The following is a 14,602-nucleotide window of genomic DNA, read 5'->3' on the forward strand; positions in this document are numbered from 1 at the left end:
TCCTTCCTGTGTTCCCTTCTCGCACGACTCAGCAGGTGTGAGAGCGGTGGTGGTGATGCGGGCCCTCCTTGGCATTTTTCCCTGCAGCTCACGTGTGCCGGGGCGGGGGGAAGGAGCAGAGCAGCCCGCCTTCCTGCTGCTTGTCTTTGGTGCGCGGTGTGCCCGGCTGCCTCCCGGCCTCGTGCCAGGGCTGAAGGTGCTGTGGGTGCCTGCGCCCTTCCCTGCTGGGCTGGGTCACACCGCTCAGCTGCTGCTCCGCGCAACCTCAGCCCCGATTCTGTGTGGTGTTGTCGTGTCCCCGTGCCCCCGCCCTGCATTTCTCAGACGTCTTTGACCGGCTTTTAGAGCCTTCACGCTGCCCTACTGCACGAGGAAGTAGGAGAGGCGGTGAAGGCCCTGATACTCGTTTCCAATCGTAGCTCTCCCTCTCTGGGGCCCTGCAGAGGCTGGAGCTGGAGGAAAGGTGTCTTTGTGTCCCAGCAGCTCGCCATCCCTCCCATCTGGGTGTGCTCCATGCTGCAGTACCCCCCTCATTCCCTGTCCTCCTGCATCGTGCTGCTTCCAGTAGTGATGTGAGATGGAGAGGAGGGCAGCCTGGTCCCTGCAGCTGCCTGGAAGGAGCTCTGGAGTCCTTCCCTGCATATCTGGAGCGGCCCCACTGCCCTTACACACCTCTCCTGCCTGCACCGATGCTCTACTGGGCAAATCTCATCGCGGGGAAAAAAAAAAAGTGTATTTTGGGGGGTGTACTAATCTATTTTCTAACTCAGTGTGTCAAGTGCTGCCTGCTAGGCTGTCACGGATGCTGCCTGCACCTGTGGTTCCTGTCTGCTCTGTTCAGGTTCTTGTGAAGGAAGTGGGGGTAGGGTGAGGGTTGTTTTTTCTTCTTCTTCTTCTTCTTCTTCTTTTTTTTTTTTTTTTTAAACAACAAAGGAAACTTAATTGCTTTGGAAAATGGCTGAGCTGTAGCCTCTGCCTCTGTTTGTCTGTGCTTCACCAAGTGAGCTGCTTCCTTCCTCGTCCCCCTGTGCACCTCACACATCCATGCAGTGCTGGAGCCAGCCCTTGTCTTACCTGTGTCCTGCTGTTCCCCCGAACGTGGCCACCAGTGCAGCAGGAGCTGGTCCTGGGAAGATAAATTGCCTGCAGCCTCACTGAACAGGCACTGCTCGGTCCCCATCTCTCTCCCCAAGCCTTTGGGGTAGGTAGGAAGCAGCCTGAAGGCCAGAGCACGCATTTATTGGGATCAAGCATAAGGGAACAAACTCGAGGCTCAGAGGTCCACCACAGTGGTCCCACAGTGTGGGAGTTGGAGGTGACTGAGTGCAGCTGTGAGGGCCTGAGCTGTCTGAATGCTGCAGTCCCCACAACCCCAGGGTTTGGTTACAGGTGATACACACTCCTCATCAGCTCATTGCCCCAGTGGTGCTGCAGCTCCTCTGCCCCTTCCCAGGGATGCCTGGAGCAGCTGATGCTGGGAGGGACCAGCCTGTCGTGTCCTGCAGGGCTGTGGGAAGTGTCTGGACCTGCATGAGTTCACCTTCAGGCAGCACAGTGCTCAGCCCCGTTCCTCACACAGCCCCTCTGGAACGTGGGCTGCTCTCAGGGCTCGGCTGAACCTCCTGCACACCTTCCCCCATCTGCTATGGCTGCGTGAGGATGGTGGTTGGGGAAAGCCAAGTCCTGCTGGTAGAGGTGTTGCCTCGATGCCTCTGCTCGCTTGCTTGATTTGCTCAGTGCTGTGCTTGCTCTGTCCACGCTATCCCTGTCCTTACAGGCTCCTCTGCACTGCCGTTTGCTTGGCCTGGCAGATGTGGGCTCCCAGAGGAGTTCTTGAAGCTACGGATGAAATGGGGCAGCCCAGCCCTGGCAAACAGACCTGCAGCATCTCTGGGACTCTCCCGCAGTGCTTGGAGCACCTGCAGCATGGGATGGTGGTGTGAGGCAGCACAGAACGTCCTGGAGCATCACACCTGGGGGATCGACCCACCTACAGCACAGGGTCCTGCAGTGTGGCCTCATCCCTGGGGCTCACCCACACCCCACCGAGTTCTCCCCTCTGTCCACTGCCACACCAGAGCCTGTAAAGCACGGCGGGGGCTCAGGAGGACTCTGCCAGGGACAGAGCCTGCAGCTGCCCCTCAGGGCTCGGCAGCTCGGCCTCCTCACGGCTGCTATCCAGGGTCTCGGATCCCTCGAAGCAGCCCGAGTCCCGGGGAATGTCCTCCTTAGGCTCCGAGGGCGAATGCTGCTCAGCGGTGCCGTCCCCTTCCTCCGCATCACTGCTCGCGGCTGGGGACACAGGACAAAACATCAGGCCATCGGCTTGCTCCCCACCACCAAGGCGAGAGCCAGTGTGGGACATCCCCTGCCCAGCCCTTACTGTCATAATCCAGGAGGAGCTCAGCAGCTGTGAGCAGCTTGGCGCGGTGCTGGGGGTCGGTGATGTTCAGCTCGTTGAGGTGGGTCTCCCGCAGCTCCTTGAAGTCCTCCAGAGTCTGGTAGCCGTTCAGCAGCAGTGTGGAGGTGTGCTCCTGGAGCAGTGAGCAGCATGATGGAGAACCCAGTCCTGCTCCAGCCTCACGCATCCCCTCTGTCCTCAGCCACGTTCAGGCACGAAGCAGAGGGACCAGAGGATGGGAGAGTGTGGGAGCAGAACGGAGGCTCCTCTTTTCCTTCCTACGATGCTCTGATCCTTATCCCATCCCTACTGCTCCCCTGGGCTACCCATGTGATCCCCCTACCATCCCCCCATGGGCCAGGCGGGCTCTGCCCCTGCCCCACTGCAGTCCCTGTCCCCCACCAGCCCTCACCTGCAGGTTGATTCGCTCCAGCAGCTCGTGGAGGGTCTTGGGCTTGAGCCGCTTGCTCTTGGCCTGGCCCCGGCTCTTGCGGGTGGGGGCTGCCTCCTCAGGGATGACATCCACGTAGATGAACTTGAAGGAGCCCACCTTGTTGTTAAGCAGCCCCGTCCAGGTGCCCACAGGTGGCTTTTCGATGATGCCGATGATGTCCCCTTTCTGATCCAAGAAATCACAGCATCGTTTGGGTTGGAAAAGCCCTCTCAGATCCCCACCCCACCACGGCCATCACTGCATCCCCCAGTGCCACATCCCCACAATCTGGAACGCACTGTGATGGTGACCCCACCACAGCTTTGGCAGCGCGATATCCAACCTGAGCCTCCCACCACCGTGCCCACCTCCCTGCAGACATCCCCAGACACCCCCTGGCCCTCACCCGCAGCTTCAGTGAGTCCTTGTCGTAGGGGCTGGGTGTGAAGTCGGTGTGTACGCGGGCTCTGCCGCAGAAGGGCCCGGTGTAGGCTGGGCTGCTGTCCTCCAACTGCGGGCTGTCCTGGCTGGCGGAGCCGGGGCTGAGCCCCTCACTGCCTGCAAGGGGATGGGAGGGCTCAGCACTGGTGCCGAACTCGGGGCCGTGCTCGGGGCTGGGCTGTGCTCACCGCTGGACATCTGGCGGCTGACAGACGGGTGTGCGTCCTCCTCCATCTCCACGTAGGACAGCGGCATCTTCTCGTGGCTCGGCTCCTCTGTGCCGGCTGAGGGCAGGGGAGACGGACACCCCTCTTCCTCCAACTCCGCCTGCTGCGGGGAGCGGGCTTGGTGCTGGGCAGCGGGGACGGCTGCCCCACAGCCCCAAGCCCTGCTCTCACCTTCCCCTCAGCCAGCGCCCGCACGGCCATGCGGCCCATCTTGCGGTTCATGGTGCGGGAGATGACAGCCCGCCACTTCTTGCCCAGCTTCATCCCACTGCTGCTGCCCCGAGCCGCCTCTTCAGGGCCTGCACCGCTGGGCTCATCCTCGGGGATCTGCGGGGAGACAGAGAGGGGAGGGCACGGGGGGCTCCCGAGGCTCCAGACTGGGGCAATGCCAGGCCCCTGGGTGCCCCGTGGCATTTGGGACTTGGAGAAGGGCTGCGGGTGGGGACAGACGCTTACATTCTCCTCCAGGTTGAACTCCTTCTCGCTCGTCACCGGGGAGCTGACTTTGGATTTGGCAAAGTCCTTGAAGCTGCTGGAACGCTGCAGGGAGAGCTGGGGGCGTGGGGAGGGGATGGGGCTCTTTGTGCTGCCAGGGGAGGCTCTCTGCTCACCCCCAGCGTGGCAGCGTTGCCCTCAACCATGGCCTTGCAACTTCCCCACCCAGTTCTTCTTTTTTGCCAGCTTCACTAGGCACCCATTTTATTTTCTCCCTGCTCCTGCACTTTGAGCTCTCAGTGTCTCCTCTGCATCCCTGTGTGACAGCAGCTCCCGGCACTGCAGTTGGCACCACGGCCTCACTGCACAGCCGGCCCCATGCTGGGGAGGAGCCGGTGTTGCAACAGCACTGGCACAGCGTTGGCAAACCGCGAGCTCGGGGGAGGGAGGGGGGTAGGAGGTAAAGGAGGGGGCCCTGCCCTGTGCTGCACCCTCAGCAGCATTGCAGCCAGGGAGCGAGAGGGAAGTGAGAGCGGTGGGGATGCCCAGCGGGGCTCTCTAGGGCAGCCCTGCTCCGTGGGATGCTGCGCAGCCATTCGCCCGGCAGCCTGGAGCTTCTCAGCGCGGTGAGCCCACTCCGCTCTGCTGGGGAGTGCCCCGCAATGGAGACTAACGAAGAGCAACGGTGCTGCTGCTGCTGCAGGCCCTGCCCGCAGGCGGAGGGCTCCGTGCCGGTGCAGAGCTGCCGGAGGAAGCGGCGGATGCACGTGATGGGGCTGCAACCTCGCGCTGCCTCGACCGCAGACACCTTGCTGGGAGCCGTGCCCGGCAGCCCCGCCATCCCCCCGGCAGGAAACGGCAGCGGCCGCCCACACTGCAGAGAGCAGCGAGGAGGGGGAGCTGCTGCCCCCCCCGGCACGACCCCACCGGTGCCCATAGTCGCTTAGGGGTCTGAGCATCACCAACCCCACATCACTGCTGCGCCCCGAGGATGCAGCCCTGCTGCCGCCCCGCGTTGTGCGGGCACCGGGTGGTGGCGACTGCCTCCAGCAGCTTCAGCTCCCAGCCCGAGCCGTGTGTTCGTGGGGCGGCGGTGTCGTTGGCGGCTGCTGGCAGTGCCACCTCTGCCCCGCTCCATCCCATCCTCCCGGACGCACAGAACGATCACCCGGTGCTCTCAACCCTCGGTGCCATCAATGAAGGACGGCCATCCCCGGGCCAGTCCCGGTGCTCACCTTCCTGTGGCCCGGCTCCTTCTCGCCGGCATTGGAGGGCTTTCGGCGCAGCATGGTGCTGGGTGCCGGAGCACGGCGCAGCGCCTGGCGGGGCACGGACCCAAGCGTCGGCACCGCAGCTGGGAAGCGCACAGGAAGCCGGCGGTCACATGAGAGCTCTGAGCCGCTCAGCTTCGGGGCGCGCAGCCTGGGCCAGGAGGAAGGAAGCTCTCCTCGAAGCGGCCGCCCTGCCCAGCGCCCCGGAGCGGTGCCGTTTTCACACCCTCGCACCCATCCCCACCGCTGCTGCTGGGCTCCGCGCGTCCCCGAGCGGAGGGCGAGGTTCCCACCGTGCCCATCCCGTCCCATTGCCGTGCACTTTGGCCAACCCCCGCATGGGGCACAGGGTTGGGTCACGCTCAGACAGCCCCAGCACTCCGATGCACACACCCAGCGTTGACGCCGTTTAATTGCAAAGAACAAATATTAAGAAAAAAAAAAGAAAAAAAGAAAGACGTAATGAGGAAGTGAGCAACAGGGAGAAGAAACGTCCTTGGCTGGTGGTGGCAGGGTCAGGCCTGCAGCTCGGCCAGCAGCACGGAGATGAGGGAGGTGACGGCCAGCATGCCCAGCATGGCGGTGGTGGTGGAGGCAGCGCTGCTGAATGGGAAGGGCTCAGTGTTTCGCTGCAGCCAGCGGTACTCCTCCTCCAGCTGCTGCCGCTGCAGCTCCGGCCCCACGCGAGCACGGATGGTCTCATAGTAGGCGTTCAGGTACTGGATCTGTAGGCAGACACATCTCCATCTGAGTGCCCGTCCCCACCCCAGCCCCGTGCGCCCACCTCAGCTCTGCATGTCCCGGTTCCCATACGTGCTCCTGTGACAGGAGGCTGACATCGATGAGGTTGCGGTCGTAGGGCACCAGGGACACCACCTCGAAGGTCAGGAAGGGCTTCTCCCCTGTGGAGTGCTGCCGGGGAAGGTCAGAAGGTGGCTGCAGCCCCCGTGGTGCTGCCAGCCTCTCGCTGTGCCCGAGCCCCCAGCCCCACGCAGAGTCCTGGAAGGGGGACAGCAGTACCTTGGTCTGCGCCTCCACCACCAGCACGATGTCCTCGATGCGGATGCCGAACTCACCGTCCTGGTAGTAGCCGGGCTCTGGGGACAGTGCCCAGCACATCCTGAGCCCCGGCGGCAGCACCTCCACCCCAACCCAGCCCTGGGCAGAAAGCTGTGGACCCTTGGCGCTGCCCCACAGTCATCCCCACCACCCCAAGGCAGCAGGAGCCGCGTGGACGCACGCACCGATGGATGTGAACATGCCTGCAGTCAGTGGCACGTTGTTGGACTGGAAGCCCACCGGCCCTGTGGGGGGCACAGAGTAGGTTATGGCTCATTGGGACAGTGTGTAACTCCCCCACCCCCCAGTGCTCACACTCATGCACCGAGAGGAAGTTGCCGATGCCATGCCCGGTTCCATGGCCATAGTTGAGCCCCACTTCCCAGAGCGCCCGGCGGGCAAAGGTCTCCACTGTTTTCCCTGGAGGATGAGGAAGTGGAACAGAGCTGGGAGCAGCAATGGGACCCCTGCCCTGCTCCCACCGCACCGAGCTCCACACTCACCAGCTGTGTCAGATGGGAAGACGAGGCGGGAGAGGTCAATATTGCCCATCAGCACACGGGTGTAGGCTTCCTATAAGGGAATAAGGGGCTGAGCACGATGGTGTGTGGGACATCCCCCTGGCCCCACGGTATTGGGACCACCCCACAGTGCCAGCACCTTCTGCAGCGAGGTCGGCGTGCCCCAGTGCACGGTGCGTGTGATGTCCGTGGTGCCATCCCTGCAAAGAGGATGTGAGTGGGTCCCCATCACCCCACTGCTCTGCAGGGATGGAGGGGACAGGGAGCGCTCCGCACAGATACTGCCCGCCGGTGTCCGTCAGGTACATCTCATCCACTGACAGCTGCCGGCTGCTGCCGTTGGCGGGGCTGGGGAAAAGGGGGAGGTGAGAACCCGTCCAAAGTGTCCCCGCACGGCACATCTCCCTCCCCATCCCCACACCTGTAGTGTGCCAGCGCCGCATTCAGCCCGCTGGCAGAGATGGACTCAAAGCTGGGCCCGTGGCTGTGCTGCTGTGCCCTGGAAGGCAGTGGAAGGGGGACGTGCCGGGGGGGTCCCTGCTGCCCCATGCCGGCTGCTCCCCCAGGCAGGCACCGACCTGCGGAGGGCATCGATGTGGCGGGCACCCGAAAACTCATCCACCACACCCTGAGGCACCATCTTCTCCAGCCATAGCAGGTATTGGATGACAGCTACCGCATCCCGAACCTGTGGGCAGCCTCGTGGTACCGGGAGGTGTCACCATCCCCCCCGAGCTGCTGGCTGAGGGGATGGGCACAGCCTTACATGGGCTGCTCGCAGCAGTTCCTGCTCCTTGGCGTTCTTCACAGCCTTGGCGTGCATCACCGGAGAGTAGCTCTCCTCCAGCAGCTTCTCCTGCACAGGTGACAACGGTGGGACACAGCCAACCCATCTGCTGCTCCCAGCCCCACCAGCAGGATTTCGTGGTGAACCTCACCTGGGGGATGATGCTGTAGAGGCCGTAGGTGGTGTATTCAGTGCCCAGCCAGATGGTGACGTTGCCCTGAGCGTAGTGATGGAGCTGGGCGCTCACCTGCCCGTAGTCCCACAGCTCCACACAGAACGACCCCGGGCAGCCGGAGCGCAGCGACTGCTGAGCCTCCGCTGTCAGCCGTGCAGAGTCCACAAACAGGCTGGGAAAGGGGCACGGTGATGGGGGGGAAGGGGTTGGAGGCATGGGGGGGAATCCCTGGGTTTTACTGGGAGGGGTGAGATTGATTGTGGGGAAGATGTAGGACTTGGAGGTGGGATGCAACGGGGTGGGCACTGCAGGATGTGAGGAGCGCATGGGGAACGGGTGGAGGGGGGGGAGTCTAATGGGAAAAGGGTTGGGATGAGCCCCACAGCAGCCACTGCCCACCTGATGTTGGTGGTGGTCAGGAGAGTGTAGGAGTAGAAGACGGGGTTGTAGGGGATGTCGTCTCCACGGAGGTTGAAGAGCCCTGCCAGGGGGGAGACATCAGAGCTGTGCCCACCCACACTCCGATGCCCCTGGGGCACTGCCACAACCTTGGTGCTCTACTCACAGGCCGTCTCCTCCAGCCCTGAGAGCAGCAGAGCTGTGGGACTCCGCATGTGCTCCTCCATCTGCTGCCGGATCCCAGCCACCTTCTCCTGCCAGCTGCTCCCTGGGGTGAGGGGGAGGTTCAGCATGTGGCCCTCCCCTGATCGGGCAGAGATGGGCGGGAGGTGTACCTGTGAACTCCTCTGGGAGGCTGTAGATGTAGCTGGAAGGTAAGGGGGGTCTCTGGTTGCCCCACACTTGGTCCACAAGGTTGGTCTCCATGGGCAGCAGGGTGATGCTGGAGCCCTGCAGGGCCTGCTGGTAGCTCTTCCATGTGTCTGCAGGGAGAGTGGCCAAGGGACTGCATCACCCAGCGACCACCCCATGGGGAAGCATCCCCTCAGTGCCAGCCCACCCTACCGATGGAGAAGAGGAAGGGGTCCAGGCTGACGTTTCCCCCTGCAGGAACCAACTCCATGATCCAGGTCCCGATGGACTCAATCCACGCTGCAAGGCAGAGCTGTGTGTGTGTGGGGGGGGTTCTGGCAGTGGGCAGCCCCTCATCCCCATCTCCCTGCACTGACTGGTCCTCTGCAGCTCCCAGTTGCAGTCCAGCTGCCTCTCTGCCTGCGTCCAGTAGCGGCTGTCGGTCCACAGGGCTGCTCTGTCCTCCGTCACCACACCGGTGCCTGGGGGGCAGCAGATCTCAGGCATCATCTCTCCCCCAGTCCCACTCCCCAGCAGCCCACATCCCCCCAGGACTGGGCACAGATCCCAGCCGGGATGCTCCCACCTGCAGAGCCGGTGAAGCCGGTGAGCCAGCCCAGGCGGGCATCCCTGTCAGCAATGTACTCGCTCTGGGGATGGGATGGAGAGGTGAGAGGAGGTCGGAGAGCTGGCACGGCGTGTGGGGATGGCACCTCACCATGTGGGCATCCGTGGAGGGCACGACGTAGGCGTGGACGTTATGGGCACGCATGGCGTCCCGCAGAGCGCTGAGCCGTGCCGAGCTGTTGGTGGCCGTGGGAGGCAGGTACTGGTGGCACAAATGGACAGACGGGAGCGGGGCTGGGCGGGGGGCCGTCGAAGCACCCCAGGGTGGGGGTGGGCTGCGCGCGAGGGGCTCACCGGGGGGTCCACGGAGCAGTCCCTGATGTCGGTCCTGGGGGAGGCGGCGGGCTGCGAGCGTCCCATGGAGCAACCTGAGGGGTTCTGAGCCTCAGCGGGAGCTCGGGCTCCTGCTCAGCCCCAGCCCGGCCCGCAGCGATGCGCGCCCCGTACCCTGCAGCAGGAGCAGCCAGGCTGCTGTCCAGCGGGAGGGCGGCATGGCTGTCCCCGCGCTGCGGGACGCGGAGGGGACGTTCGGTGCCGTGAAGCGACAGGTCCCTCCTCCTGCGCCTTTGCCCCCTGGGCGGAGGGATGCCGAGGCTCCGGGCAGAGACCGGGGGTCGTTGTCCTCTTCACAGAGCGCTTCTGCTCTCTAGATAACCAGATAACAGCAAACAGCTCAATCAGCACCGAGTCCAAAGATCTCCTGGAAGCAGAGGTGCGGCTGTGCCAGCTCAGCCTGGCACGTCCCTGCTGGCCATGGGCGAACCTGGGGGTGCTGCACTGCCCCAAAACCGTCTGCCGGGGGGAGAGAGATGGCACACAGGGGGGGTCACGGCGGCATCCCGCTCAGCTCCCCGTGCCATCGGCCTGGAGGGAACTGACATTGAGCAGAGCTCGGCTCCCCAGATCACATCCAGCGAAAGGACGAATCCTGCCGCGCCGATGGGGCGCGATGTCCTCCCGCTATGGGGACAGCCCTGCGGGACGTGGGTGCGGTGCGGTGGGTGATGGGGATCTTCGGGGGGGGATGCGGCTCCAACCGGGGTCGAAGAACGGCGGGACACAAACTGCGGGATGCCGGGTGGGTCCTACAGGAAATAAACAACGAACCGCTTTGTGAACAGCGGCGCGGCTCAGCGACGTGCGGTCACCGTCCCGCAGTGTCAGAGCGAAGCTGCCGGCCACGAGATGGCACCACGACCGCACCACGACCGCACCGCGGGCCCGGCCGCGTCCCCGTGCTGCGGGAAGGCGAGGCGACAGCGGGACCTGGAGGCATCACCGCCATCCTGCCCCCGTGATCGGCACCGAGCCGAGGCCGGGCACATTCGTGTCACCGATGCTCCCGGCCAGGCCGCTGTCATCCCGGAGACCCTCTGTTGGTCCTCCCGTGCGGTTGGGTTGCGCGGGAGCCCCTGCACAGGGCTGGGTGGGGACACACGGTGAAGTCCCTGCGATCATCACAGCAACCGAAGTTTCTCAAGGATGCGCCATGCGGTTGCCACGGTGACCATCAGGCATCGCTTCGCTTCCGTCCTGCTAATTAACGAAACGTGCAAACGATGCTGCACATCCTCCTCCTCCTCTTCCTCCAGCCGTCCCCAGGGACCCCGACCCGCTCACCGGGGGCTGCTCTGAGCAAAGTGGCCTCGACCGGACGAAGCCCATCCACTGTGCGTCCGGTGGGGCCCGGCCCTCCCCCCCCGGGAGCTTTCCTCGACGACGGGCCCAGAGGAAGGCTTGGGGGAGACATCCTCCCTTTGTGGGCTATTGTTAGCCTTCCGCCACCTGCGGGGCTGTGGGGTGACTCAGGCCGGGGTGATGCGCCCGAGCAAACAGGACGTGGGGTGGGAGGGAGGGAGGGAACCCCTGGGACCCCAGGAATGCGGAAGGTGGTGTAGGAGCATTGGGGTCCAGGGGAAATCCCCTGTGATGGGGGCTGGGGATCCATCAGCGATGGGGAGCACTGCAGGAGGGCACAGGGCACCCAGCTCCAGCTGTACCCACAGCAGCTCTGGAGCACTGCAGCTCTGTTGGGATGTAAAGCTGTTGCTTTTCCTCTATCTGCCAGCAAAATCCCACTTGTGTCCAGCTGCACATCAGCTGTCAGTGATGTTGCAGAGGTGGTTTTGGGATGCCCTGCGCAGGCATCTCACACCTCCACAGTCCTCACCTGCACAGAGCACCTGAAGCTGGAAAGGACTCACTGCTCCAGCAGGGACACCCTGAGCAGTGTGCCAGGAACTCACCCTGAAGGAACTCACCTCCAAGGATGGACCCACCACCCCCTCTGGGTGCTGTGCCCCACACTGCTCTGCCCCACACACAGCAAAGGAATGCTTCCCGGGGGCAGGGGAGCCTTCAGTGCTGCTGTCTGCGCCCCCTGCCATGCTCCAGGGGCTGCCCACAGCCCCCCTCCTCCTGAGCAAAGCATTTCCCCCTTACCTCTGATGCAAAGTTCCCCTTTCAGCCGAGCCTCCCACCCACCAGCCCCCAGGGCTCCTCTCCAGGAGCTTTCTTTCTCCTCTTTACCCACCTCTGGGTTTTACCTGACACAGGTGCAGCCCCTTGGCCTCATTAGATTCACATGGGCCCACATAAGGCCCACAGGTCGCCTTGGATGGCATCCATTTCCTCCAGTTCCTCCACTGCACCACTCAGCTGTGTGACATCTGCAGTGCTGCTGAGGGTATGCTCAGTCTCCTGTCCCTGTCATAGAGGTATTAAATCACTCTGGTCCCACCCCAGAGCCCTGGACACCACTGGTCGCTGCTCCCCACTTGCACACAGAGTTGTGGAGCTCTCTGGGTGCAACACAAACAATTCCTTATCCACTGAGCAGTCCATCTGCCACATCCACATCTGTGTGATGCAGAGGCAGCAGGACATCCCCAAGGCTCTGCACATGTCTGGGTGCACTGCATCAGTCTGTGCCCACCAGCACTGTGAGCACTGGGGACCAGCAGCACCTGTCCTCCTCCAGCCCGTGTGCACTGACCCCACCACCTCTGGGCTCTCCGAGCACCTCGTGCAGCTTCCAGGAGGATCTGTTCCATGAGCAGCACAGCGGGCACAGCAGTGACACTGCCCGGCCTGCAGCTTCCTGACTCTTCCTTCTTTCCCCTTTCTCCACTTTTCCAGACAGCGGGACCCCGTCGGGCCACCACGACTCCTCACTCAGTGGTTTGGCACCGGCACCCTCAGCTCCCCCCGGCTTCCACTCCCGGTCACAGTGCGGGCTGATGCGGGGCGCGTGGGGGGCGGGGGGGTGAGGGTGGGCTCGGTGATCTTAGAGGTCTTTTCCGACCCCAGTGATTCTGAGGTCCCACCCTTTGCACCCCGCTGACCTTCCCCAGGAGCATCCTCGGCGCTCCCCGTGCCCGCGTCCCCCGGATGCCACCCCCTGGGCACCCCGGGGGGCTGCAGCGCTGAGAGGGCGGAGCGGGGCGGGGCGAGTTGCGGACCCCCCTCCCCGGTGCCGGCGGCCACATGACCGGGCGGGAGCGGGGCCGGGCCGGGCTCTCACCGCCTACAAATGCGGCGATCCCGGAGCGGGGCCACCGCCTCCTGCGTGTCCGTGTCCCCGCGTGTCCGTGTCCCCGCGCAGGGCGGAGCATGGCGGCGCGCCGCTGGCTGCTGGCGCTGCTGCTGCTCTTCTGCCTCGCGCTGAGCGCCGCGTCCGCGGGTGAGTGCGGGGCTGAGAGCCGTGCGGGGTCGGGGAGGGCGGGGGGAGGCAGAGCCGTCGATCCCCGGGAGGGGGGAGGAGAGGACAAAGCGCTTTTCACGGCGGCAACAAACCGCAGACTGTCCCGAGGGCGGAGAGGCCGAACGACGGCCGGGAGCCGCCTGTGCCACCGGGTGCCGGGGGGCGGCCGTGCCGTCGCTGGTGCCATCCACGTGCTGGTGGTACCGGAGCATCTCCGCCGTCAGCCCGAGCTGTGTGCCGCGGGTTGCTCCGGAGCGGGCACCGGGGGCTGGGATCGAAGCCTGAGTCGGGGCTTTGCCGTGCCCTTTGGTGACGGCGGTGGCACCGTGCAGGTGACCCGGCCAATCTGGCTGCAGGAAGCGCTCTCTGGGCGCGTGGCTCCTGCCGGGGGGATAATTGAGGAAACGGGAGATGCTGCCCAGCTCCTGGAGCATCCCCACCCCACGTGTGGGCAGGGCATCCGCTCACGCTGTTCTGCCATCCCCAGGGCCGCTGGGAGCGGGGCCGGACGGGATGGGTCCCGAGGACGGCCTCATCCGAACGCTGGTGCGGCCGCGGGGTGCGCGGCGTGGGAACGTGCGGCGGCCGGGAGGGTGGAGGAGGCTCCGCCGTCCCCGGCCACGGCTGTCCCATAAGGGCCCCATGCCCTTCTGATGGAGGTGAGTGGCGTGGAGGGGACGCGAGGGGACGCGCGTGGCGGTGCCCACAGCTCTCTCATCCCAAAGGCCTTTGCTCTCATTGCAGGACCACCGCCAGCGCTCCAAGGATGCATCCCCACTGCCTGCTCTGCTCGTCCCTGAGTCGGCATCACCTCCCTGCAGCTGTCCTGGCGGCTCTGGCACCGTGTGCTCCCAGCGCCCCGTGCCCTGATCCCGGTGTGCCAGGTCCAGGGGCTCTGCATAAAGCACTTTGTCTGGCGGAGGAGCTCTCCGTGGGGCCCTGCCCCATCTCCTCCCGGAGGGGTCTATTTATTCCTGTGATGCTGACCCCGTGTGAGCTGCCCTGTGGGGTTCCCACCCCCTGGAGCTCTGCAGGAAGCACTGATGTACCCCAAAAGGGCCGCAGCGGTGCCGGGCCCTGCTGGTCACCGTGTCTGTCAAGTCTGTAAAGAATTGTTCTGTGTAAATACATCTTTATTATAAAGAGCTATGATGAAAATAAGCACTTGCGGTGGTGGTGTGGTGGGAGACTGAACGAAGGGCTGGGGGACATTCTGCAGCCTGTGGGGCTGGGGTGCTCTGTGGCCTGAGTAGGGATGCATCCCATCATCGTCCCCATGGTGCTGATGATGGTATCGGTGCTGTGACAGCAGCCAGGCTGGGGGCTCATGCATCTCTTTAGCCAGAAGTGGTTTGTAACTCAGGGTGTGAGCACCACGATGCTGACGTTGCCGTGGTTACCAGCTACTGGGTGCAGCACCCGTGTCTGGCGTTGGGCTGCCTGGTCCTGGGCACCTCTGGTTGCTGCCGTCCTCTGGTGGCTGCTGGACACCCAGCCTGCCTCAGCCCTGCACCGCATGCTCTGGGTCCCTTTGTCCCCCCCTGTCTGCCGTCCCCGTTCCCAGAGTCTGTGCTCCTGGTGTCCTCCTCCCTGCCATCTCTATTCTTGGTGTCCCTATTCCTGGTGTCCCTGTCTCTGGTATCCACGTCCCTGGTGATCCTATTGCTCATGTCCCTGACAGCCCTGCCCTTGCCGTTCCAGTTCCCGGTGTCCCCATCGCCGTGGGTCCCGGCAGGCAAGCAGCTGCAGGCACCTCTCCCTGGTGTTCCTCC

General features: G+C 64.2%; 3 protein-coding genes across 6 annotated transcripts; 1 reads left to right on the forward strand and 2 right to left on the reverse strand.

Annotated features, from left to right (window-relative positions):
* Nucleotides 1-578: 578 nt before the first annotated feature.
* Nucleotides 579-5,471, reverse strand: SASH3 (SAM and SH3 domain containing 3). Of its 2 annotated transcripts, none has more exons than XM_010715062.4 (9): nt 5,453-5,471; nt 5,173-5,291; nt 3,959-4,054; nt 3,674-3,829; nt 3,464-3,602; nt 3,241-3,392; nt 2,814-3,020; nt 2,384-2,534; nt 579-2,292 (listed from the first exon to the last, which is right to left on the reverse strand). In XM_010715062.4, the coding sequence occupies exons 2-9, from the start codon at nt 5,224-5,226 to the stop codon at nt 2,102-2,104; spliced, it is 1,146 nt and encodes a 381-aa protein (XP_010713364.1). In that variant the 5' UTR covers nt 5,227-5,291; nt 5,453-5,471; the 3' UTR covers nt 579-2,101. The 2 variants fall into 2 exon arrangements, with proteins under 2 accessions (XP_010713364.1, XP_010713363.1); XM_010715061.4 differs by having other exon boundaries at nt 3,464-3,605.
* A 131-nt stretch (nt 5,472-5,602) lies between these two features.
* XPNPEP2 (X-prolyl aminopeptidase 2) lies at nt 5,603-9,757 on the reverse strand. Of its 3 annotated transcripts, XM_085230434.1 has the most exons (21): nt 9,575-9,753; nt 9,422-9,495; nt 9,219-9,329; nt 9,087-9,150; nt 8,878-8,982; nt 8,714-8,800; nt 8,485-8,631; nt 8,316-8,417; nt 8,150-8,231; nt 7,727-7,922; nt 7,555-7,644; nt 7,367-7,476; nt 7,210-7,287; nt 7,065-7,136; nt 6,928-6,988; nt 6,771-6,840; nt 6,583-6,687; nt 6,453-6,512; nt 6,229-6,305; nt 6,022-6,120; nt 5,603-5,933 (listed from the first exon to the last, which is right to left on the reverse strand). In XM_085230434.1, exons 1-21 carry the CDS (start codon nt 9,618-9,620, stop codon nt 5,724-5,726), a joined length of 2,046 nt encoding a protein of 681 aa, XP_085086560.1. In that variant the 5' UTR covers nt 9,621-9,753; the 3' UTR covers nt 5,603-5,723. The 3 variants fall into 3 exon arrangements, 2 of the variants coding, with proteins under 2 accessions (XP_085086560.1, XP_085086559.1); XM_085230433.1 differs by having other exon boundaries at nt 6,022-6,305; nt 9,575-9,757; XR_014884937.1 differs by lacking the exon at nt 5,603-5,933 and having other exon boundaries at nt 6,057-6,120; nt 6,583-6,713; nt 9,575-9,747.
* Nucleotides 9,758-12,582: 2,825 nt separating this feature from the next.
* APLN (apelin) lies at nt 12,583-13,991 on the forward strand. Its single transcript, XM_085230442.1, has 3 exons — nt 12,583-12,809; nt 13,318-13,489; nt 13,575-13,991. The coding sequence occupies exons 1-2, from the start codon at nt 12,614-12,616 to the stop codon at nt 13,482-13,484; spliced, it is 363 nt and encodes a 120-aa protein (XP_085086568.1). The 5' UTR covers nt 12,583-12,613; the 3' UTR covers nt 13,485-13,489; nt 13,575-13,991.
* Nucleotides 13,992-14,602: the final 611 nt, after the last annotated feature.

The sequence above is a fragment of the Meleagris gallopavo genome, chromosome 9, assembly GCF_905368555.1.
Source record: "Meleagris gallopavo chromosome 9, MGAL_WU_HG_1.1, whole genome shotgun sequence".
Taxonomy (NCBI): domain Eukaryota; kingdom Metazoa; phylum Chordata; class Aves; order Galliformes; family Phasianidae; genus Meleagris; species Meleagris gallopavo.

Coding starts and splice junctions, on each gene's coding strand:
- SASH3 (XM_010715061.4), bottom strand. CDS start 5,226: ATGCTGCGCCGAAAGCCCTCCAATGCCGGCGAGAAGGAGCCGGGCCAC. Junction 3,830..3,958: donor AGTTCAACCTGGAGGAGAAT/GTAAGCGTCTGT, acceptor GTCTCCCCGCAG/ATCCCCGAGGATGAGCCCAG. Junction 3,606..3,673: donor GGGCGCTGGCTGAGGGGAAG/GTGAGAGCAGGG, acceptor CGCTCCCCGCAG/CAGGCGGAGTTGGAGGAAGA.
- XPNPEP2 (XM_085230433.1), bottom strand. CDS start 9,620: ATGCCGCCCTCCCGCTGGACAGCAGCCTGGCTGCTCCTGCTGCAGG. Junction 8,232..8,315: donor AGGGCTGGAGGAGACGGCCT/GTGAGTAGAGCA, acceptor CCCCCCTGGCAG/GGCTCTTCAACCTCCGTGGA. Junction 5,934..6,021: donor GCCTCCTGTCACAGGAGCAC/GTATGGGAACCG, acceptor GTCTGCCTACAG/ATCCAGTACCTGAACGCCTA.
- APLN (XM_085230442.1), top strand. CDS start 12,614: ATGACCGGGCGGGAGCGGGGCCGGGCCGGGCTCTCACCGCCTACAAAT. Junction 12,810..13,317: donor GCTGAGCGCCGCGTCCGCGG/GTGAGTGCGGGG, acceptor TGCCATCCCCAG/GGCCGCTGGGAGCGGGGCCG.